This window comes from Lathamus discolor, chromosome 2 (genome assembly GCF_037157495.1).
Source record: "Lathamus discolor isolate bLatDis1 chromosome 2, bLatDis1.hap1, whole genome shotgun sequence".
Taxonomy (NCBI): Eukaryota; Metazoa; Chordata; class Aves; order Psittaciformes; family Psittacidae; genus Lathamus; species Lathamus discolor.
This window is the reverse complement of record NC_088885.1, coordinates 50,762,853-50,787,333: the sequence shown is the minus strand read 5'-3', so window position 1 is coordinate 50,787,333 and position 24,481 is coordinate 50,762,853. Positions and strand designations below refer to the sequence as shown.

Sequence of the window (24,481 nt, the reverse complement as noted above, 5' to 3'; positions counted from 1 at the left end):
AAGAGAAGTAGCTGCTCTGGCTTTCACTGTCTTAAAAGATTAGCTTTCTGAAAAATTTGTTTTAGTGAGGAGTGTTTGGGCTTTACAGAGCAGAAACTTGGGAGCCTGGGGCACAGACTGAGATGTGACATCAGGCATGGTGTTCCTTCAGGCCTTTCCTTGCAGTCTGCATCTTAGCTTCATCCCTACATCTCGCAATGTGTTAACATTGATGCACATGACATTCACAAAAACATGGTAAGAGAATGGGGGCTGCTTTCCTGATGAAGAAATTTGAGGAATGGTTGGGACTGTGTGGAGGGTCTACCTTGACTGTTGGGGGGTGCTGGGGAAGCAGCATAGCTGGGAAGAGAAGGAGACAACACATGCATCTAGGGCACAGGTTTTATTGCCTGATGACTGTTGCCCTAAAGCATCCAGTTTGGGATGTGTAGGAGAGTGGACTTCATGTGGGAGACATTCTGCATCTGTTAAGGTAAGTAGTTGCTTTATTGTAGTGGACAAATGGTGATGAGGAGGGAGGAGGAACCAGGGCGAGGGCTGGGATGACTATCCCAGGAAACTTGACTTTAAATTTGAGCCTTTGTACATCTCCTGTCTTCTCACCAACAGACTGCAGAGCTTCAAAGTACCTACTTTCAGGTCCTGAGATGAAGATTAGGAGGTCTCTTGGTAATGAATGTAATGGTCATTCTGCCAAACGAAACAATTTTCTCAAATGCGGGCAACACTAACAATGTAAAGTCTTTATTTTTAGTGTGTGTTGCGTCTTACGTGGATGTGTTTTGAGTTCTGAGTAACTATCCTGTGGCTGCCCCATCCCTGGCCAGGTTGGATGGGGCTTGGAGCAACCTGGTCTAGTGGAAGATGTCCCTGCCCATGGCAGAGGGTTGGAACTGAATGAGTTTTAAGGTCATTTCCAACCAAACCATTCTATGAAAAAAGTTGGCTTTTTCTTAATTGGGTTGTCTTTGGAAGTGTGCTAAATGTCTCTGACTGCAGTATGTCAGAAAAATACTTCCGCAGGAACAGCCAGAGAAGCATCTTGTATAGGGCTTATGTGCATGACAAAGGCTCTCTTTGGATGCTTATTTGGGTTTTGTGTATACCCAGAGCTGCATTTGTTTATCAAGTTTATTTCTAAGAGATGCTTGAGGAAAGGCAAATTCCTGGAATTTATAACTCAGCAGCATTTGGGTCATGTAACCATCAACATAGTTTGGAATAAAACTAAAACATAAACTCTTGTATGACAAAGTCCTGATATCTTTAAAGGCTTTCCTAATTTTGTGGGGAAGATGTCCCATTTGGAGGGAGTAGGAACTCCAAAACTCTCAGTTTTTCTATGGTCAAATTAACCATATTTAGAGATCTGAATAGCTCTTAAAATAGCTTTTAGGCAGTCTCCTTTTTGTACAAATAATAAAAACTGTGAGGCTTTGCTGCGCAGCAGAGTCAAGGAGTACAGCTTCACCAGTGCAGACTCAGCCAGCTGTTGTGACAAGGAAACTTGGTGATGGAAAAGCAAACAAGTGTACGTGCCGTAGTGCTCTGCCCTTCTCTGGCTTAAAAGAAGCCTTGGACAGAAATCCTTCTTTAGTTGGCAAGGTATATAGGCCGTGTACACCCTGTATTTTGACTGTATTTGCAATAAACCACTTCAGAACTAAGTGTTGTTAAGTGTATCAGAGCTGTAACTTGTCAAAGCAAAAGAGCTACATCCTTTATCCATATTTTCCAAGGAGCTTCAAATTTTTTGAATTGGAACCTATTTTTAAGTTAAAAACTGCAATTCTGGGCTCTGTACAACTTAAGTCTCCTGTTATATCACTGGAAGAGACATTCACAGGTGTTTTTAGGCAAAATGCAGTGGTTTCTCTAGAGAATCGGGTAGAAAATGACAAAGTAGATGGTCGTTTTTACCACGGTTAAGACAGAATTATGCATACTTTACTAAGCATATTCATATTTTTGAGGTGTTACATCCATGCCAGTTACAACTATATGGTATATAAACTTGCCATATCTGTTGCAAGTGGGACTGTCTGAATAACTCAGAGTATTTCTGAAACATTGCTATTGACTTTACTTTTGATCCATCTTAAAAATATTCACCCAAAAGAATAGGAACATAGTCCCGTGGAAAAGGTTAAAGGAAATTTGTCCTGAATCCTACCCATAGCGTCTTTGTAGCCATTAATCTATTTATTACCATGTAAAACTCTGTCTTGGAAAGTGTCATGGAACAGAAAGTGAATTTTAAGTGCTTACTAGTGCAGTGAATAGTCGAAGATGCTTCTTGTAATCACTCCTTAAAAGAAGCTGAACTTGGGGAAACAACACATTCTTTCTGAGAAGACACAGGTGTTTCAGGCTCCCCGCTCTTCTTGATGAACAAAATCAAGAATGTAAGATTGATTACTCTTACGTGGTTTCCACTCTTCCCTCTCCTCTAGCACTTGCTGTGAGATCACGTGTGTGCTTTGCTCCCGAAATGTTTATGGAAGATGATGACTACATCCCTGGTAACCCTTTTCATAGAATAAATCACAAAGCCAAGTGCATGCCCGTGCTGTGTGCTCTGTTGCAGGGGAGGTGCTTGTTGCCCTGGACAGAATAGTTTCCAACAGTGGAAAGCCATTCTTTAATGAGAGCTCGGGGGGGGGGCAGATTGTGCCTTCTCCTCAAACAAAAAGCCAGCCCTTTGTTCATGCCGTGCTCCGGGTTCCCACTGATGGGTTTTCTGGGTGTGGTGGAAAAGTATCCCAAATTATCAGTTTCTCTGGTGCTGAGTATGGACCTGTGAGGGGCACAGAGCCAAGGTAGTGACTTGAAGTGCAGCTCTAATGTAGGTTGGGTGATGTATTGCTTACAGAGGTCAAAGCCACTCCAGTGTCCTATTTTTGTGACAGTTCAGGCCCTCCAGGTTTTCAGTTGAAGTTGTGATGGAGTTGGACACCAGAGATCCTAGCTGAACTGCCATCAGTGTATTAGCGTTGTAACAGCATGGGTTTACTCACTGGCTTATCTTCTCAATGGAAATTCAGTGCTTTGAAGGCTTTTGCAAACAGATTGCACCTCCTGGAAGGTGAAGTTACTGCCTTGTCTGCTGTAATTCTGTCTCCAGTTCACTGTTCATTCTTGAGTAAGCAATGTTTTCTTTAGAGAAACAGTTGGTATTTCTTACACTTAGTACTATTAAAAATGCCTGTAAAAGGAGATTGTTTCTGCTGAGATACCAGGCTGTGTCCAATACTGGCTGTTCAGGCAGGGTCACAATTTTAATTGGAAAGTGATGAAACACTCTCGAAAGTGCAAAGTCTGGGACTTTATATGCCAGTCATGCATGATAACAAATGCAGGTAAATCTCAGTCTGATCTGTTGAGCATCAGCTGTAGGTTCCCTTTGATATCTCGGTGCTGACTGCAGGACATTTTCAACCTCAGAAAGGGAGCAGTAGTGATCTTAGAAGGTTGAGGAGCAGTGCTGTGCTGTAAATGAAAGGAGGAGGAGGAATGGCTTTGCTGGATCCTCCACTTTGGGTACAGGGAGTAGTATCCTGCTAGTAGTACAAAATTGGAGTTAAACAGTTCAAACCTCTGCAGTTCTGATTGTTCTTGAAGTTTTGCAGATACTGATAGCACAGTATAATGAACCTACTGACAAACAGTCACTTGTATATTTGGAAAACCTTTCACTGCCATTACTGGATGTGTGGGTATGTCCATATGCTGGGTGATTTTGAGCAAAACCTTGTTACAGAGGCTTTAGGTGTTGAGGAGTTGTCCTGCTGTAGTTTCAGTGGATGCACCCCTTCCACAGGCATGTCCACCTCTTCACTGAGAGCCAGTGGGCATACAGGAGCTCTTTGCTCCCTTGAACGTGGTCCTCTTGAATTCCTCTGCTTTTGTGATGCCTCTTAAATATTGTTCTGCCCCCCCTGCTTTTATGCTTTGGTCCTGGATACTGTGGTTGGAAACAGTTGCTGCTGTCATTGGTGCTTCAATCCGTGGAGCTCAGAGGTGTATTAAAAAGGAGAAGGTGGGATGGTGCCGCTGCAGCAGTGTAGGATGGGAACAGCCGTTGTTCCAGGCATGGGCAGCACTGGGGTGGTGTTTCCAGGAGATGCGTGACCGTAGTGGGTCCACCAAGCAGGTACTAATGTTGCTGTTCAAACTGTCCTGTTTCCAAAACTCATGAAACTCTCTTGGTAAAGCGTTCCCTGTTGCCGCTGGATCTCTGCAGGAGGAGCGTATAAACTGAGGATACTGTTCGCAGCACAAAAGATAATTGTAAGTACTGTTACTGTCGGATGGTAGTCGTGTTTCTGGTGTGGTGTTTGGTTTTTTAACTGAGAATTCATTTCTGTGCTCTCCATTTGTTGGTCATTTTGGTCAGTTTGAGCAGTATACACTGAGCAATTTCTGTGTATGAATACATGTATGTATATGTGTATATGTTATACATTTGCATGTATAAACATTTAGCTATTGATAGGTCTTGGATTTGAAGAATCACTTACTATATTCCTAAACTGCTGTGGGGTTTAAGGCACAGGCCGAAGAGCTCGACTGTGGGTGGGAAAGAAAGATTGTTTGGAAACTTTGAGAGTTCCCTGATGGATTGGAGATGCCAAGCAACAAAAGTGGTGCAGTTTGGGAGTTACGGCCCCTGTAAGGACGGTGTACGGGTTCCTAATTAAATACAGTATTCAGTCAAAATTAGTACTGAACCTCAATTTGAAACCCAGCTTTAAATTCAGATTTGTCATTAGCATGTCAGTGTTACGAAACTGAATGCTAACTAACAGCTTGGTGCTCTTGTTGTCAGGAGGATGTCAGGTACAGGATTGGGTTTTGTGGCAAAGGTTTATAAACCACTGAAACCGACTGAAACCTACCGAGCTGTCAGAAGAGACTATGAGCATGTGTTGTTTTCAGGGTCAATGAAAAGATGATGGGTTTTGTATGTCAATTAACAGGATGGTTTCTGGAGCTTTGTGTATCAGGGATGCTGTGTTCCAGCACTGGGAGCTGGGGTTTGCTTGCTTGTCCTAGTAATGCAGGGACGGGTGAGGAATGAATTACACATTGTGGGGTATAACTGGGGAGGGCAGGTATCTCCTTTTTGGTAATTAATACGTGAAATCTCAAGTGTCATCTTTAAGGCTCAGGGTAGAAGGGAGAATATGTTTTTGAGTTACTAGCCTGAGAAGATGAGAGCTTACAAACTGAGCATGGACAATGCCATATAAAACATGGAGCTTGCTCTTACTGCCTCGCGTCTGTGAGATTCCAACAGTGCTTATAGCCATTTGATGAAAATATAAACTCGGTGATTTTGTGCTTTTGCCAAATTACTATGGAAGCGTTGACAAAACAAGCGGGGAAGTCATTCATCACATTTTTCTGAAGTCACTCATGAGATTCTTTTCTTTTCAAGTTTAACTGCATGGCTTCTTACTTTATGTATTTTCCCTTATGGTGAAGTGGGTTTGCTGTAATTAAGGTTTTTAAGACTGGTTTAAAGCTGATAATCAATGGAAAAACGGGTATCCAGACTGCATAATCTGCAAATAAGGGCTTGCTTTAGAGCTGTTCTGGAGATGCTCATTTTAGTTAGGGCTGCTAAGGGAAATAAAGACAATGTCTTAATACTTTAACTCTTTGCTTTTTAAGAGTTACGAAGGTGTTGCAGAATTAGAAGAGCACTTTTCCTCCACATGCTGTGTGAAGAGTTTTCTAATTAGAAGCCAGTTTTGCTTGATCTGGGGTGGTAACTCCTGGGAGGGTTGAGGCAAGAAACAAAGCTTTGTCTTTTGGGCAGCGAAAGGACCATTTGTCTGGCACTGGGATGCTCCGGAGCATGAGTGTGAGGTATGAAGGTCTGTGGGGCTCTGCTTGGATGCAAGGAGTGAGAAACACCAGTGAAAGCACCTTGTTGTGTGGGTCACCCAGTGATGGACCTGGCTGGGCTGCATATAGTTGTGCTGAGGAGTTTTTGTTCGCTTTCCTGTAGGAGCAAGTCTTAAGTTGCACTGTAAGGACTGGGGTGTTTTTTCTTCTCAGCAGGAGAGCCTGTTGCAAGTTTGTACGGGGGTCTGGCAGGCAGCACTTTGGTGTTGTGGCGTGAAATGTAACTTGCAGGAAGCTGCGATAAGAGATCTGACATGGCCCTGAAAAGTGTAGGAAGCATCATCCTTTTAGTAGTGTCAATTCCTGTTTAAAAATCAGGCCCATTTGTTCAAACGCTGAGCTTGAAATCTTGCTAATTTGGATTTGTATGTGTCAAGCTGTGAGGCTCATTCCTTGTTCTCTGCTTCCTTTCAAAATCCATGCAGAAATGAATAAAAAGCCCCTGTGTGATAAAGTCTTTTAGAATCAATAAATTTCCCTTTGAGCAGCAGCATGAAAATGGGGTCATCCCTCTGCTTGCTGGAAACATGGGGTTTGTGTTACCTCCTGCCATTTGTATTTCTCACATTCCCTTTAAGATGAGAACAGTTGGTGTAATCATGGAATCGTGTCACAGAATGGTTTTGGTAGGAAGGGACAAAGCTCATCTAGTTTCAACCCTCTTCCCCTAGGCTAGGCTGCTCAAAGCCCCATCCAGCCTGGAATCTGTATGGGTGTCTGTACGGATGCCCTGGCATGCTTTGACAGAAACAAAACAACTACAGAAACCTAGATGTGCTCAGCCTGCACTTCCGTCTGGTCTCAAATTTAGTGTAGGACCATTTGCTGGGCTTTGAAAGACCTTCCAATGAGTAGGTTTTGGCTGTAAGGAGGTAAATCCAGGCTCCAACAGCAGCTCCCCTCTCTATACATCAGGCTGCAGCATGTGGTGCCACCCAGCATAGTCAAACAGGAGCGGCTTAACCATAGATCCCCATTAGCTGCTCAGGGCAACAGCATTTTGAGGTGTCCTTTCAAAGTACCCATTTGCAGCAACTCTGTAGTTAGTGTGTGGTGTACCCTCATTTAACTTCCCTAATCTATTGCAGATTGGGTTATCTTTGTGGCAAAACATCGTCATCGTGAGTAACTTGACGTGCTGGGAATGCGGGATTCGTGTTGGTACATGCTGGGCTGAGCACAGGATATAATGGGGTGCTGGGGCGTGTGCTGGGGTGGTAGGTGCAATCCACACGGCTGAAAAATAAGGACAATCCAAAGGCTGAGCTTTCCAAAGGAGCCGCTGTGGGGTGGGGAGGGTGAGCGGGCCTGGCGTGGGGCTTGCCCTGCCCTGCCCTGCACCGCAGGGGTATGGGGTGGTAGGAACAGTGTGAGCTGGCACCCGAGCGGCTGGATATGAGGGCAAAAATAAAAGGAACAAGTCCACTGCCAGCTTTTAAAGCCAGAAGGGCAGAGGATTGCTATGTGCACTGAGCAACAAGTATTGAGATCTGCCCTTCCCTGGATACTGGACGTGCTGCAGCTGTGCTTCTCCCGGGACAGAAATAGCACGGCAGGAGTTGCTCCATCAGTGTCCTTTTTCCCAAATCCCATCCTTTTTTTCCCCACCTTCACTTCCCAGGATGCTTTCCACCACCAACCCTGCTGTCTCCTTCCTCTTGTGGCTCCTATGGCTGAGGAAATACTAGTGCTGGTTCAGGTCTGGGCAAACCTGGCCCAAATCCCTGTGTTCTAAACTTAACATGAGGTTTTGAGGTGGTGCAGGAAGACATAACGCACGTCTGAGCGCGGTGAAGTTGGTGATGGCAGAGTCATGCGGTCGGAGCCAGCGCGGGGTGTGAAATGGGGCGAGGATGAGGTGGGATGCGGCAGCAGGTTTCCGCACAGGGGTTGCATTGAGAGCTGAGCGTGTCTGCAGTTTCCGATCAGCTGAGCGCTCTGGGCACCACTTTGGCTAAGCATCTCCTGGCCTTTTGCAGGAGGGGTGCCTTGGACGGGCAGCGGCTTGTTGCACCAGAGGAAACCATGAATCTCCTCATGCTCTCAGTAGTACTGAGGAGCATGCAATTGCTCTGGAAGGAAAACGATCACCAATGACTGGTGAAAGCTACTGATCTGTGTGAGATGACTCAAAACATCCTTTGTCCTGTGCTTTGACTGATAAATGTCAGTGTTGAAATAAACTCCCTTTGCGGTTTACAAAAGCTCTGCCCCCAGAAGCGATAGTGCAGATGGGGCAGCTGCTCCGGCATTCCCCGGATGGTTTCAGAGTGATTTCAGGCTCTTTTGGCTTTTGAGACTATTTGCATATTTTTTTCCTATCAGTACATTCTAAAATGGCTGCTTTTTCTCACAAGCATCACATTGAATAGCGGGAGAGATCTGTCTGTGTCAAACTCAGACAGCGGCATCTTCCAAAGAGGACTTGATGCAGATTTCAGTTCCTGTCAAGTCTGACAAACCCAGGAGAGCGCAGCCTGGAGAAGTGGGTTTCATAACTGCAGCTCTCAAGCATCGCAGCATTAATGTTTCCTGGCATTTAGAAACAGGCTTAAGAGAACAGTTAATCAGAAGAACTTGCTCAGCGTAGCCTCCAGTGATGGTGAGGGAGTATTTTCTTGGCGGATTGTGTTGCCTAAAATTACAGGAGAGGTGGTGGGGGGGGTGTGCACATGTGGTTTTGGAAACTACCCTGGGCTTGGTATCTTGTAATGAGCATCCCTCGCTCCCAACGGAAATTAAACAAAACTGAAGATTTGGCATCTTTTTGAAAACAGCTTTCAAGTTTGGTCTCCCAAAATAGACCACTGCGTGCGTCTGTGCCTTTGTAGAGTTACTTGGTCTGATGTCTTCTCTGTGCTCTACTATATTAGATATGGGGCATTTAAAAGAAGGAACAAAAGAACCAATTAATCTCCAGGGCTTTTTCAGCCCAAAGTAGTTCAGGCCTGTAGAGAGGCTATTTCCATTAAATAAGTTCAGGGATCCAGTGGGTTCTGCTCAAGTGGGAGATTCCCCCACAAAAGGAGCCCAGCAGAAAGTGTGACCAGCAAGTTGAAGGGGGTGATTCTGCCTCTTTACTCAGCTCTTGTGAGATCTCACCTGGAGTACTGTGTGCAGTTCTGGTGTCTTCAACCCAAGAAGGGCATGGACCTGCTCAAGCTAGTCCAGTGAAGGCCACAAAGATGCTCTGAGGGCTAGAGCATCTCTCCTACAGAGGCAGGCTGTGAGAGAGCTGGGCTTGAGAAGAGAGTTGGCCTGGAGAAGAGAAGTCTCTGGGGAGACCTTGTAACAGTCTTCCAGTATCTAAAGGGGGTCTACAAGAAGTCTAGAGAGGGACTTTTTACAAGGGCATGTAGTGGTAGGACAAGGGGGAATGGCTTTAAACTGGCAGAGGGGAGATTTAGATTACGTATAAGGAAGAAATTCTTCACTGTGAGGGTGCTGAGGCGCTGGCACAGGTTGCCCAGAGAAGCTGTGGCTGCCCCATCCCTGGAAGTGTTCAAGGCCAGGTTGGAAGGGGCTTGGAGCAACCTGGTCTAGCGGGAGGTGTCCCCGCACATGGCAGGGGGGTTGGAACTGGAGGAGCTTTAATGTCCCTTCCAATCCAGACCAGTCTGTGATTCTCTATTGGACTTGAGTCTCAGAAAAACCCTGTTATCTTCCACTAAGGTAAAAATTGATACTGGAGCTGCTGTCACAGCAAAAAAGTGTAGCAGTACAAAAATCTGATCATCAGACTCCAAAGACAGTAGTGCTGTTGCCTTCAGATGAATATATTTAAATGGGAATTTTGTTGTTGTTGTTGTCCTTGGGTAGCTCCGTCAGTCACAGCTCAGCTCTCCCCAGCAGCAGTGAATGTAGTTAGAACCATAGAATAGTTAGGGTTGGAAAGGCCCTTACGATCACCAAGTTCCAACCCCCCTGCCATGGGCAGGGACACCTCACACTAAACCATCCCACAGAAGGCTTCATCCAACCTGGCCTTGAACACTGCCAGAGATGGAGCATTCACAGCTTCCTTGGGCAACCCATTCCAGTGCCTCACCACCCTAACAGTAAAGAACTTCTTCCTTATAGCCAATCTAAACTGCCCCTGTTTAAGTTTTAACCTTTTACCCCTTGTCCTGTCACTACAGTCCCTGACTAATCAGTTGACTAATCAGGAACTCCAGTGCTCTCTTCTAGGCACAGGGTAAATTCAAGCCATTGTAATAGGAGGCAGGGGAAAAGTCAAGCAAAGCTTTTTTCATTATCCCTCTTGTTGTGTTGTCAGTTGGCATCAGTAGCAGCTCAACCTTCCAGTTGAGCCTTCTCTAGAAGCAGCAATACAGTGTCCTGCTCCGAGCTTCAGGCTTCTTGCCTCTTAACTTTTAAGTCTTAAAGTATTCGGCACTTTGTTGGCCATGGTTCAAGAAAGATTTGAACGCAGTACGTTTCCTGCAAGCTACCCTTGCACAACTGGCTGGCTGGAGCTGAGCTCGGAGCGTCTTGTGTCCTGTCACATCTTCTGATGCCGGTTACAGGAAGGGCTGTGTGGTGTTCGTGGCCTTGGGGAAGTCTTCCTTTGGACTGAGCAAACCGGTGTGCCCACTCTTTGTTTCTTAATACAGGGGAAAATCCTGGTTTCCATGCTTTTTTCTTGTGGTTAGGTGTGTCAGCAAATAGCGTGCCAGCGGTAGGGCCGCCGTGCGGGAGCCACGAGGTTCCGCTTCCTCTTGCACGGGAAGTGACATGGTGAATGTAAATCAGTGGTTTGAGATCCTCAGGATGTTTACCCTGGTTCGTTCAGTGTGTTCCTGTTAATTACTATCTTGCCATGAATTAGTGCTGATTCCTGGTAGGATTGCAGGTCAACTCCAGGATGTACGTGAATGTTATTTAAATGTGACACAAGATAGCAATGCTAGCCCCTGTTTTGGGGGAGTGCTCCGTGCCTTACCTGTCCCACCTCACCTGGAATACCCTCTGCCTTAGTGCTGTTATTCCTGTGTTAGCTCCATTTCCCAGGAGCACACATGGACCCCTTGGTTTAGCTGGCAGCTCCCCTCAAGCACCCACCTAGTCCAAGAATTGTACTCGGGGCTTGCCTTAGACGTACAAGATCGATGTATTACTGAGTAAATACATGTTGGCTGTGACTTTCCTGATAACATTGACCCTCATGATAGGCAATATTGCCCTCTACTGGTTAATTACAGTTTGAAGGATCCATATTTTCCCCTTACATACAGCAGCACTTTGCTGTGACAATTATCTTTTGGCCCCTCTTGCTTGGAGCAGACGGTAGGTTTTGGTCCTGATGCAGCTTTTTAGGACGCTACAGCTCATGTCTGATTTCTTTTTCCCCAGAAGCTGCTTTTCATTTAGGAGGAGCTGATGCACCAGAACCCCAGACTTTAATTATTGTTTTTAAACGTCACCAGTAATCCCCCATTTTCAGAATTAATCCTTAGAAATGCGACTTCCCCAAACCGGTTTTGCAAGTGAAATAGCTGCAAGGTTTGTAATTATTACTTGCATTAGCAGAGTAAGAGCTTTTGGTTAGCGCTGTAATCTGGATGCTGGTTCCAGCAGCCCCCAGTAATTGCCCCCTTCCCTGCCCCAGCTGGGGCAGCTGCAGGATGAGCTGGATCCAGGCACTGAGCTGGGTTAAAAATAAGCTCGCAGAAAGAGTGTTATTTTTAACTTGGGTCAGTCCCGTCCCCTGCCTGGGTTCATGGCGCTGCTGCACAGGCACTCACGTGGGAGTGCTGGCTCGGAGGCACAGGAGAAGGAGCTGTGAGGGGAACCGAGGGCTGTTTAAAGCTGGAGCATCCCTGGAAGCTGCTTCTCCAGTGGATATTCCAGCTCTGAACTCAGCTATGGGCCCCCCTGCACACAAGCTGTCTTCCTAAAAGCCATTTCCAGGGCAAACATCACTGCTGACAAAGCTCCAGCAATGTTTAAGCACTTGGTGGTGGTGATGCCCTGTGTGGCTGACCTTTACTAGAGTAAATTCTTTTCGAGTCTTCTATTTGCAATTGGTATAGCTAGTTTTATTCAGTCTGGCTCAATACTTAAAGGGGGCTTATAAGAAAGAGACAGACTTTTTGGCAGGGCCTGTAGCTATAGAACACAGACTAACGTCTTTGAACTGAAAGAAACCAGATTCAGACTAGATACAAGGAAGAATCTTTTTATGATGAGGGTGATGAGACACTGGTGCAGGTTGCCCAGAGAAGCTGTGGCTGCCCCATCCCTGGCAGTGTTCAAGGTCAGGTGGGATGGAGCTCTGAGCAACCTGGTCTAGTGGGAGGTGTCCCTGCCGGTTCTAGGGGTGGTTGGACTTGATGACTTACAAAGGTCCCTTCCAACCCAAACCATTCTGTGGTTCGGCAGCGAAATGTGCTGCCTGTGTAGTGGTGGACAGCAGCTCTGCATCTCCCCAGGGCTTCACTGTAGGTGAAGCACAGGTGGGGGCTGGCATGGGCAGCCCAGAAATAGGGAACACAAATTACTCTTCTGGGGGAAAACTGGCTAACTTTGTGGTCAATTCAAAGTAAGTGAAGTACTTGACTTCCGTTGCGCTGTGTTTAGTGGCATAACGGTGCAGCCCCTCCGGTGTGCAATGCTTTCACCCCGAGCAGCAGAGTAATGCTGATGGCAGCTTAAGGGGAAACTTCCTTGCAGTATAACAGGTCAGCTCAGCTTGGCAAAAATTCTGATTACAAATCCTTGATGACAGAAAGGTAGGGAGCCTAGAAGGAAAAGGCTGAAGATAAACTTCCAAAGGGATGCTATTTCCCTGAGTCCAGTACTGTTGCACTAGCACTAGTGTGTCTGATTGAGGTGCCTCTGCGATGCACGCACACGCGAGCACATGCACAGAGCTTTGAAGACATCCACAGCACATTTCTCATTCCTGCATCTGCTTGCCAATACGAATTTTAAACACATCAAGCAAGACTTTGCACATCAGAAAGCCGTGCAGGTTGTGTTTCCGTGGAAGGGGAGGGATCTCCTGTTTCTGGTGCACTATAATTGGTTGGGAAGTGAACTCTCTTGACTGGTGTCTGTATGTGCAACTGGTGTACATTGGTTTCCCGTGCTGGTTTTTAATTCCTGGCTTGTTATAGGCTTTGTTTTCATAGACCTGGTGTTACCAGACTGATACATGCTTGAGTTCTGTCTGCACAGCGTGTAAAATCCTGTGGCCTCTTATGGGGAAATGGTGGCAATTCTGTACCTGTTGTTTTCTGAGCTTTCCCTTGGTCGCCACCTCTTGTAGCTGAAGGGCTGAGCCCCATGCAAGGGGAATAAAGCTGTCCTGCACGCCTCCCCCTTCTGCAAGGGGAACTGCACACCCAGAGAAAGCTTTACATTGGTACGATGCAGGCAGGCGGTGTCTAAACACGCACATCCTTGGTGTTGCCATCACGTGCGTTCTTGTGTTGTTTGCTTGGGCCTTTGGAAGTGCAGGAGACTCCAGTGTAGAAAAGTGTGAGCGTTGGGGGAGGAACGGACATTTAATCACCCAGAAAGAAGGGTTCTCTGCATAATGTCCCTGCACATCAGGTGGTCAAACACACAGCGGAGCAATGTGAGGCCTGTCTTGGAGTCCTCCCCCGAGGCCTTGGGTGCTGCATTGCACTGTGAAATGTCTTTTTAAACATACCTTGCCTCCTTTTCTTCCTGCCCTCCGAAGCATCTCCCCATGTATGATTACAAGGTGAAGACAACGCAACCTGGTTTGTTTGAAAGTGGTGGTGGTTTAGTGCACCCAACAAAGTGCGTATTATTGCTCTTGTTCCTCACTGCATACGTGGTGTCTTTTCCATCTTCAAAGCATTTTCCAGCCATGAATTAAGAGCACACGCATTAGCTGAGAGCACACACCCCTTTCTAAGCAGCTGATGTGGGGCACATCCCAGGAAAAACTTCCAGAATGTGACACACCACTTTTGATGCAAATAGAATGACGCCGTATTTCATCAGCTCTATTAAAAGTACTTAAGTAATTGAATTAATGAAACTTTAAGAAGCCTTTAAGAGACGAATGTGGTACACACCTTTCTTCTCACTTTGCTTTTTTTGGTTTTTACCCCTTATTTTCCATGTTGAATGCCTTTGGTTGGCTTTTTTTATGTGTTGTCTGACTGTTTGCATTTCAATGTGCGGTTGTGCTGGGGTTTTTTTGTGTTATGGTAGCTGATTTCTCTGCTTCACAGAGTTGGTACTGTTAGAGTCTCTGCAGCAAAGGAAAGTGTCATCTGCACAACGGCATGAGTATGACGGGAGTAACTCATCTCTCATGGTTTTACAAACATTAGGTTTTTATTTCCATTGTGTTCATTCGCTGTTGTGCGTGCCGGCCTTGCTCTCTGGACTGGGCTTACATCTTGCATCTTCAGTGCAATTCCCATCTTCATGTGGTCCTTCACACTTCTCTACCATCCTTCCAGATGTGGATATCCAACATCCAGCCCCTCTGAACCCACATTGGCTTTGTTCTTCTCCCACTATCCCTGTAGCCAGCCTGGGTATTTCTCCCTCCTTTCCCTATAACTTGTCCTTGAGGAGGGCCAACCCTTCCTAGGCAGACAGTCCAGGTGAGGTGGGATGAGATGACAATCTCTGCACAGGACAAAAATACTATCCAAGGCCATGTGCTCAGCTATATCACCCTGCTCCTGGGGGAAAAGGAGACAATGGTCCCTGAGTTGTCATATCTAGCTGACTTTTGGGTGGCTTCCCTGTGGTGAAAGGCCACTGATAGAGCTCCAGACACCCCCCACTGGCATATAGACAGGACTGTCTGTGAGCCGACCACAGCCGAGGCAGTAGTTTTGTGACACCCAATTTCCAGCCCAGTTTTGATTTTTTTCAGGCTAAACATAAGCGTTTTGGGTGCTGCTCACTTTTCTTGCACTCTTTGCTCTTTCAGGTGAGGCAGATGAAGAAGCCTTTGCTGAGGAGTGCAGACGGAGAGGACAACAAGCCCTGCCTTTCCAGCCAACCAACCCTCGCCTGCTGAAGTCTCACAAGCCTGCCAGTTCCCCCAGATACGCCTATCATTATAATAGTGATGAGGTGGAAGAACAAGATAGAAGCCGAGTTACAAGCAGCTTGGAGACCCCTTTTTATTTATCAGGTGTGCACAAGCATGTTGATGAGAAACGCACAGATAAAGACCCACCAGCTAGTCAAAAGCCAAAGGCAAAAAGTCAAGCAAGGGGTTGTTGCTGTGTGTTGACCTAATGTTAGCTTCCCGGTAGATAATAAACAGCAGCCTGTGTGCCTTCATCCTGCATTTAGCTCTGCTCTTGAATTTAGTCTAGATTCACAAACACCCTGGGATACTCAGGGATCTGAGGCAAATACCTTTATGCTGCTGAAGTGCCTATGCTCTTAGTTCTTAAAAGTGAAGGCCTTTTAGAGACTAACTGATCACAGTACTTTACACATTCATTTACTTAAATTGTGCTTGGCTTCTTTGTTGAAGGCGAAGTTCAGCAACTTGATATTATTTCTGGAAGCTGCAATTTTAGGCACCTGAATCCCTGTAGAGAAGGCTGAGACCGTTCAGGTGAATGCGGAAGCACGGCGAGTGTCCCAGTTAGTTTTGGAAGTAATTAGTCCTTTGATATATTCCCTGTCTGTAATGTTTTAGCAATACAGTCCAGAGGCAATCTTGGACAACAGAGTCCTCATAACTACTTAATTTGAACCTGTGGTCAGAGATCATCCAGGACTGCCAGGACAGGTTTTTCTGAAACGTGAAGATGCCCTTCTACTTGGATGCCCAAATCAAGGGCCATTCTCAATAGTGATGATGGATTAGGTGAAGTGCTGGGAAGTGCGAGCATATGAGGCTCCTCAGGGTAAACACAGTGCATGGAAAAACATGCAGTGTACCCCAAAATGTGTACTGACACACTGCCAGTGCTGTACCAACTTCTGCTGTGTTTGAGCCTTTAAATGTAATGCTGTCTTCTGTATGGAAGACCTAAAGATATCATGTGGGATGACAGCTTATAAAAATAGAGGCATTTAGATCAATGTCTTCCTCATCAGTTGGTGGAAGTTTTGTCTCTTTATGGGTATCTCAGTTGAATCTTTTATTAAGAAAAAAAGAAAAGAAAAAATTTAAGATTCCTCTGCAGAAGCCTGAATGTAGCCTCTGGGCTGATATCCCGAAATCTCCCATGCTAGGCTTGCAGGTTTTGTCTCCTGTATCTAGCCAGCAAAACAAACCCTTGGCTCTGCATTTGGAGGCTTGAGGTTCTCTACAATCATAACAATACATCACTATGTTCCCAAAGAGCACCTGGGTTTGACGTGCACCTTGCAAATTTTGGAGCAATTTTTCAGATTGCTGAGGACTTTTTTGCTGTGAATCTATTTCTGCTCTGAGACGCACAAGTTTGCAATTAAAATGAATTTCTAGAAGTATTTGTGCAATCACAAAACCCTCTCTTCTGCCAGTAGATTGTGAATTGCTGTAAAAGATTCAGGCTGAAAACTTGATTGCAATAAGACTAAGATTTTACTGTTGCTTTAAATATGTTGCCGGCTGTTCCTCTGATGGACAGGGCTGCTGAAGGACTGGTCGAGTCAGTCGTAAAACCCTACGTGAGTGTCTTAATCCCTCCCTGGGAAGTTTGTGCACGAGCCCTGTCCAGTAACGCCGTTCTCCTTCATGGGTGTTCACTTCTGCTGACTGCCTTGCCCAGGAAGCAGGCTTCACCAGCACAGCGCTGTAATTACATAGACCATTTACGTGCTCCCGCTTGGCTTCTCATTGATCACTGCAACAGCTGCTGTGCTTACACAGGCCAGCACTGGGAAAGAATAGCATCTTTTTCTGCCTTGGTCCAAAGCCCACTCGATTCAGTGGAAAACAGTTAAGTTCAATGGCCTCAAAACGGGCACTGTTCCACCTCAAATCTGACTGTTTTGTTACCACTGGTGTGTGGCCTTTGGCAGCGAGATAGTGAGGCAGTTTTAGACGTTGTCCCGGCTAGGGCACTTCAAGCAAATCCTCAGATGTTAATGATTCAACTGCAGTGAAATGGTTTTCTTTTTGCAGCTCTAAGAGTGGGAATGTTTCAGTTTTAATTTGCAAGTAGCAAATGTAGCAAATTTCAATGAAGGAAAAAGGGATAGGTTTCATCTTGAATGTGTGGTGGAATGCCTCTGGAAGTGGCCAACTCTCTCTAGTGCCCAAGGAGAAAGGGTGGCCAACTTGTTTAGACTGGCAACCAATATCCAGAGGTGAGATGAATCTTCTCCTTAGTCAGGATTTCCAGGCATTACAGCTGATATTTAGTAGAAAAAATAGGGTTTAATTTGATTCTTCATCTAACACTGTGTTTTAGTGGCAACTGCTCTGAGTTTCATACTGTTCCTGGTTTCGTAAGGGACTTTTCAGAATAAAGCTGATTATGCTCTGAAGTCACTGCATATCTCCAAACAGCTCTCTAGCTCCAAACAAGTAATTTTTAATAAGAATTCAGATACTGCAAATAACATGCTTCCTGACAGTATGATGTATGACTGACTGGTGGTACCCAAGCTGTGTCAAAGTGGTATTAATGCCAACAGACCTGGGGGTTGCAGCCCATTAGTAGTAGAGGTAGTGGTAACTATCCCTAAAATACTGCTTCTCTGGGTTTGAGAGATTTGACCTTTATCTAGCAAGAATGGTTGAAATGTTTAATTGTTAAAATACTGAGAAACACGTGATATGAAGATTGTTATTTGGAAGATAATATTGCAAGGTTTTCTCTTCCTTTTGAATCAAATAGCTGGCATTAACCTAGAACTTACACCATTAATAATTCATTTTTGCTGCATTTTTATTCACTGGCATCTCTGAAGAAGAAACCACTTTAAAAGAACAAGCTTAACTAATCTTGATCCTTTCCTGGCATGGATTCCTCTGCTGGAAAGTTGAGTCATTTGTACTTAGTTTATTTCATCTTTAATGCAGTCTCCGTTCTTTTTACCGGCATTTGCTTTCCTGAATTACCCTTTACTAACTAGTAAAATCTATATGCTTGGTTATCCAAACTAATTACTTTATAATTCCCTCACATACTTGTATTCAGGCATGTAATGGAAAAGAAAGGAAAGCAAAGCCACTGTTTTCTGTGTAAATCTAATGCGTGAGGAATGCTGGAGGTGCGGATGGGAGGGAGCTCACTCTGCCTTTGTTCCATATCCCCTGTTGGTAGCTGTGTGCCATGGGACAGGATAACAGCCATGCTTTTCCGTGGCAGAGGGTTGGAAGACTGGCTGGTTTTGGAGGCTGGCTGGTTATTCCTTGGCTTAGCCAGAGCTGCCTTCACGCATGGTTTTTGGCTGCTAGTACAAGAGTGTCCCATTACCCATTTGCTTCCTGTAGAAGGTAGCTGGGTTGCCCATGAACGGCTTCCAAGGCTGCATAGCCTTGCAAGCTTTTGCTTGCCATGTGGGAGTAAAACCTTGGACTCTATTCAGTAATAGTATTACCTTAATGGCAAGCAAGTAGGTTGCACCTGGCTTGGTATGCTTTTGTAGCAATTCTAGGCAAAATAGGTATCGAAAATAGTATGGTGAGCAAGCATGAAGGCAGGCCCCAGTAAGCTGGCTGAAGTTTTTCAGTCCCCTAACACATTGAGATTGGAATTACATCACTGGGTTGGCCAGTGAAACTGGAGAACTCGCTCCTTGGATTTAACAGTGGGGATAATTAAACAGTGGAGCAGCATACCTAGTCGGGGTGGGATGTTTTGTCACCTCAGGCCTGTATATAAAGGCAGGCTCTCTCTCTGTGATGCTCTGTGGCATGGGCCAGGAGCTATGGATGTGGGGAGAGAATTAGTAGGTCAGACTGTGGTCTGCGTTGGGCAGTGGCTCCAACAGAAAGGAGGGAATGTGAAAGTGTAAAGCTGTAATTGTAAATTGAGTCACACATAAAATTATACTAGAGCTGTGATTTGGGGTGAATTTTTATAATGGCATATGAAAGTATGGCTCATCTAAATAACAGATGGTGGCTGCAACCCGGAAGTAAGCTAGCTACCTTTGAAAGAACAACTGATTGTTCTAACTAGAGAGATCTTTCTAAGAGCAACAAATTGGAAAACACTACAGAGCCCAACTTGTACATGGCCCGCTGCCCTGCTAAAGCTTTGTGCATGTTGGAGCTATGGCTTCTTTCATGGTTTAAAGACGGGCGAAAGACTGACCACAATCTGAGCAAATAGTAGATCTCAAAAACCATTTTCTCATGGACTTGAGCAGAAAGCATGAATCCCTCCCACCTCGATCTCAGTGCTTCAGAGCCTGAAAGTGGAAAGAAACTCCTCTGAAGTCTTCACCTTTGCAGGAGACCTATAAAAATCAGGCCAAGGCCTATCTTACTGATGGATGTAGGTCAAGAAGCAGCAGTACTGCCTGTTAATCACTGGTCATGACTGAACACCTTGTTTCCTTCTGCTGACTCCTATGCTCTTCTGTGCCGGCAGAAGGAAGGTGGAGCAGACCCATGGCTGCTCTCTGCATCCTGGTAGGGCAGGCAGATGTCAGGCAGAGCAGGAAGAAGTAGGATACCACAGATGGGTTGGGTAGGACACTTGTCCCTTTGGATCAATCACTTGATGTGTACACCTCACTTTGTAGTTGCCGCCCAAGAATGTGACAAGTTTCATAGTCAGTGACTGAACCAACCTGTGACTTTGGGAGGTGCAGATGGCAGAGAAGTAGGAATGTCAATCTGGGACACAGCAGAGAGGCTTCCCTGCTTGTTTTTGGTCCTTGAGGAGGGGTTGAAGATGTTGCTACTAAGCATTGTTGGAAGTTGGATTCATCCTTCAGCATCTTTATGAAAGCTGGAATAGCTCCTTTAGGCTCTTCCAGAAGGAGAAGAGAAGGGGCTGAAATGGAAAGAGCACGTCAGCCAGTGCTGTTTGTTGTGGACAAGAATTGTCCTGGTTGTAAATAAATCAGGTGTAATTCCAAATGGCGTAGATTCTTGCTTCATTCATAGCTGCTCGTGGCAGCTGACTAAAGCAAGAACTTACCGAGTTAGGGTGGTATATACCCGCATCTGGGTGAATCTGTTTTCCTAATGTCAAAGCTTGGGGAAGCTCCCAGCAACCCATTCTCTCTCCATGCTGTAATGCATTTCTAGAGTGCAGATTGCTAACAATTGCTTTTAAGGGTGGGAATCCGAAAAGCCCTTATTCAAGGCCAGAACTGTTGTTTCTATGACCACTTGGTGATGCTGGCAACTCGCCAGGACACAGAATCACTGCAGATTAATCAAATAGCAGATTTTGTTCTCTTGTGACTTTGGTGCTAGTCTTGTAACCAAGGCAGCTAAATGGGCTTTTAATGAGTGCTGGCTGAAGTGTTCAAGTGAAAGGAGTAGCAAAGGGTTACATCTTTAGTGTGCAGTTTTATTTCTGTTAGGAGCTGCTTCACTTGCTTGGATCAGGTTTGTAGCTGTTATCACCCAGCATTGCATCAATGGAGCTGAAAGCCTGGCAAAGTTTGACCTATCCTTTCTTCTTAGGTGGGGGTAGAAAAGGAAATGGTCGAGAGTGAAATTATTTATCACAGCAGGCTCAGAGCTGAAAAGACCTGGCAGTTTTCTCTTGAGGAATACTCTGTATTTGTGCGTTATCTCCTGCTTTGGCCAATCTGTTTCTGTGTGTCAGTGATAACACTTGAAAGATTTCCACTTTTCACCCTTATCATTCTGGTGGCTGGTAGGAGACCGTGTTGTCAAATGCCTGAATATCTTCATACCACATTATTTTAACATTTGGGTTGTTTCGTTTATAAGACAATGAATTATGTGGCATTCATTTCGAGTCATAATTTACATTGACTCACAGTATTTTTAAGGAAGAGTTGCTGGAATTGCTTTCAGAATCTCAAACACTTGAAGAAAATGGACTGTTGGGGGAAAAAAAAAATGAAGGATTGTGATATAAATAGCAGTATCAGATGTAATCGTGCCTGGATGTGGGAGCCTTTTAGAAATACTGACAGTGTTTTGAGAATGAAAAATGAGAAAGTTATGAAGCTAATAACCTGTTAGGGTTTAATGATACTTCCCCAAATGTTAATGTTTCATAGTTATTACATGAACTAGTTCTGATCAGCCGATATGATGCTGTTTTTCCCTCCAGTAAAGGGAAAAATGCTTTGAATAACATCTCTCAATGACTGATTTGCAGGAGTCAGCATGTCTCTTCCGCCTCCATTGGGCTTTGTGGGAAAGCAAAGAGGCGCTTGAGCCCTTCTGGGATCTGTGCCTTACAGCAGTAAATTAAATGCCAAGGGATCCTATTTTTGACACTGTGTGAGTGACCGAGGGGCTCACATTGAAGTAAACTTCATGGATGGAGTTTTCAATCAGGAGATGCTCACACAGTGTCCCTGGGGCAGGATTGTAGCTCAGGAGGGTAGCAGGGTGCAGCGATAACAGTCATCTGCAATTCTGCAAAGCACTGCCAGTTTTTCTCTTCCTTAAACAATACAGCTGGTTTCCACTCTAACTTTGCTCAGGCTAATCACTCATGGCAGAATTTCTAAGTAAATATCCTGCTTCTTGACTCAGATGATTGCAAAAGTTGAAGTCATGCTGTTGATCCAGCGTAGGAGCTAGAATGATAACCTAGGAACAGGTTCTCTGTGCTATGAAGGGGCGTGAGTTTCCTCTAACACACAAGCTTCTTGTAATATCTCAAGTGATTTTAGCCTGAAGACTATCTCATGGTTCTCCCCAAGTCTTAAACCAAAGACCTGAGGTTCTGCTGTGGGCACAACGTTTAACTGCACTTGGGAGGAGCTCTGATTAGGAGCGAACTTCGGCCACAGTGTGGCTTCGTACTCCTCTGACCTCTCACCACTTCCTTTTCCCATCTTAATTTTACTATTGGTGCTAAATTGATGGAGAGCCAGGTCTCTTTAGGCAATGCTGACATGGCTCCCTCGGGGTCATCTCTGCCTGCCTGCCTTCAGGCAGACTGGAGGGGGAAAGAGATCCCCAGACAGGTGGAGCTGGGCCCTGCCTGGGCTGTTCTTATGACTCCCAGCCTTGCCACCCAGCTGGCTTGCAGGGGCTCCTCTGGTCCGTGCTGGTCCTGTTCACCGGGCCGTGCCATCTCCCAGCGCAGAGCACTGCTGAGCTGAAGGACCCCTCCAGCTGTCTCAGGGCACCACAGAACGATTGCCTGAGGGAAATGTTTACTAGCTTTGAGGTTAGATTTGAGTGCACTTGGGCAGATGTGGTGTTGGCTCTGCACAGTTCACTGTCCATGCAAGTCTGCAAGTTGCTTGGGGGAAGTCATGCAGAGCAAGAGCTGGTTTTGCTCATCTTTAAAGGTGGGGAACACTGGGATGATGACTGCATGGTGGGAGACTTGTGTCTGCTGGACCTGTAGCAAATAGTTGCTCAATGCTTCCATGCGCCATTGGATCTGCAGTAGCATATAACCTATGGTGCATAGTTAAGCATGAGCAGGCTATGTGTATATAAAATGCATATTGGTAAACACTGAGCATCTTATTTACTCAGGATTCTTGGCATTCCCTAGTCTTAAAATGAAAATGCAAATACCGTGGTAACTCTGAGTACCGTGAGCAGGAATTGCCAGTACTTAAATAGTTCCCGCTTTATAAGCGTTATTTATTACTTCTGTTCTGAAAATTATTCTGGGTTTGCATGTGCTCTAATTTTGAAGCTTTTCCTGAATGGCTTTGAAGTCTTTTGAAAGTTCTCCAGATCTTTTCAAACTTCAAAGGTTGACAGTATTTTCTTTCTGCCCTATGGAAGGGATATAATAGAACTGGGGATATAGTAGAAATCATCATTTAAAAAACCAAAACATGTTAGAAAGTCAGACCTTTTCTTTAGAATTCACTAAACCATTCAGAGAACATCTGCTTTTGCTAGAGGGAAAAGTCCATGAATGCTGTGAATAGTGTTTTACGAGCCATGTTTCCTTCAGGATACAAAGAAGGCAGCAAGAGGAGGAAGCAGAAGCAGAGAGAGGACCAGAAGAAGAAGAAGTCAACCAAAGGGAGTTACTAAAATGGACTTCTCTGCTATGCCAATACCTTTATAATAATGACAACTTAATGTTACATTGGAGCACACCTCTTTTGTGTATATTTTTTGATTGTTCACACTGCTAGCAAGAATGTGACTCATGTTTAAAACTGTACTAAAATTGCACTATGTTATTCTTGTTAGTTTCACGGAGCGGCTTTCTTGCCAGTCAGGTTAGGGAGTTTGAACGAGGCTTATCTTGGTTAGAAGTGTGATACGTTTGAAAATTGGAAGCGTTAGAGAATTTCTTACCTCTTCCTTCCCTGGGACTAAAATGACTCTAGTCTAGTGTTTGTCTTGTTAGGATACAAAGGGTTGTGTAAATGCCTGTTTGTTTGGTTACTCTGCATCAACATCAGGCCTGTTGAAAGAAGAGTCCTATTCACTCATGTCATTGGGAATGGGATGGAGACATGAGCTCTTATAGGGTGATTTATGCAAGCTTAGTAAGTTACTTTTACAGTGATTATTTCCCCCCCACCAAGCTGGGCAGCAAAGGTTTGTCCCTATTAAAATGTTCCTTCATTTTAAATTGTACCATGAGGTTCTGTTCGGATTTTAAGAAAGTTAGTGTAATGATGGTCTCCTGTAACCACTCCTACTGATTTCCTTAAGCATAGTTGACTCCCAATGAATCATTTAGTGAAATCATTCCTTAGTTTAAAAGTTTATTTTCAGAACCTAGAGACAAATGACCTAAGTGTTACTTTAAAACTCTTTGTATCTGCTGAGTAGGTTTTAGATAACAAACGTTTTCAGCATCCGTGTAAGATTTTATCAAGTCGTTTCTGCAAGGAACTCATACCTTCGTGTATGAAAGCATTTTGCATCACTTTTATTGTAGGGCTAATTTCTTTTTAGCTTGAAAAGATGTTTTAATTTTAAAAGAAATATGTATTTGCTGGCAAGATTACTTCCTTGCTTCCCATACTTGTCTCATGTGCATGACACATTGCTTCTTTTAACCTTTTAGTTTGTGCAGAGCCGTTCCGCTGCCTTAAGCATTTACCTGCATGTTTCTTGTCAGTATGTTGCCTCCTTTTTTAACCTCCCGGTAGGAGTTAGCAGCTTATGGTTTTGTTTTGTTTCTTTTGTCTTCCCTTTGCCAATATGTTGATGTATCACAATTATATTGAAAGTCCACAGTTCCTGCAGAAACTCACTCTTCCTAACATTTGAAAGATGTTGGAATGCACACAATAGCGTAAAGAAGCAGCTAAACAGAAAAATCAAGTCTGCATTCTAGCATGGTATAACAAATTCTGGTGTCTCTGGTATCTGAATAGTTTAGCTTCAAATTGCTTATGTTACCCAATGTAACCCTGTGCAAACATATAACCGTACATGAACTCTTAGGGTGTTTAAATTATGGTTAATATGAAATATGACTGAGTACTGATCTTCTGTCACTTAAGTACCACTTTTTTGTTTTGTGCAGTGTTACTAATATTTAAAAATAAAGAAAATTCTCCTTTA

At 44.7% G+C, this 24,481-nt stretch overlaps 1 protein-coding gene across 2 annotated transcripts in view; it reads left to right on the top strand.

The window, feature by feature from the left end:
- Nucleotides 1–24,481, top strand: part of DNAJB6 (DnaJ heat shock protein family (Hsp40) member B6) — a 59,035-nt gene extending 34,554 nt beyond the window's left edge. The window contains exons 9-10 of one of the 2 annotated variants that reach the window (XM_065666801.1): nt 14,843–15,049; nt 22,905–24,481. In XM_065666801.1, the coding sequence (XP_065522873.1) occupies nt 14,843–15,049; nt 22,905–22,987 (290 nt within the window). In that variant the 3' untranslated portion in view covers nt 22,988–24,481. Of the gene's footprint in view, nt 1–14,842; nt 15,209–22,904 lie in introns of those variants that run through there. The other variant, XM_065666800.1, reaches the window with a different exon arrangement.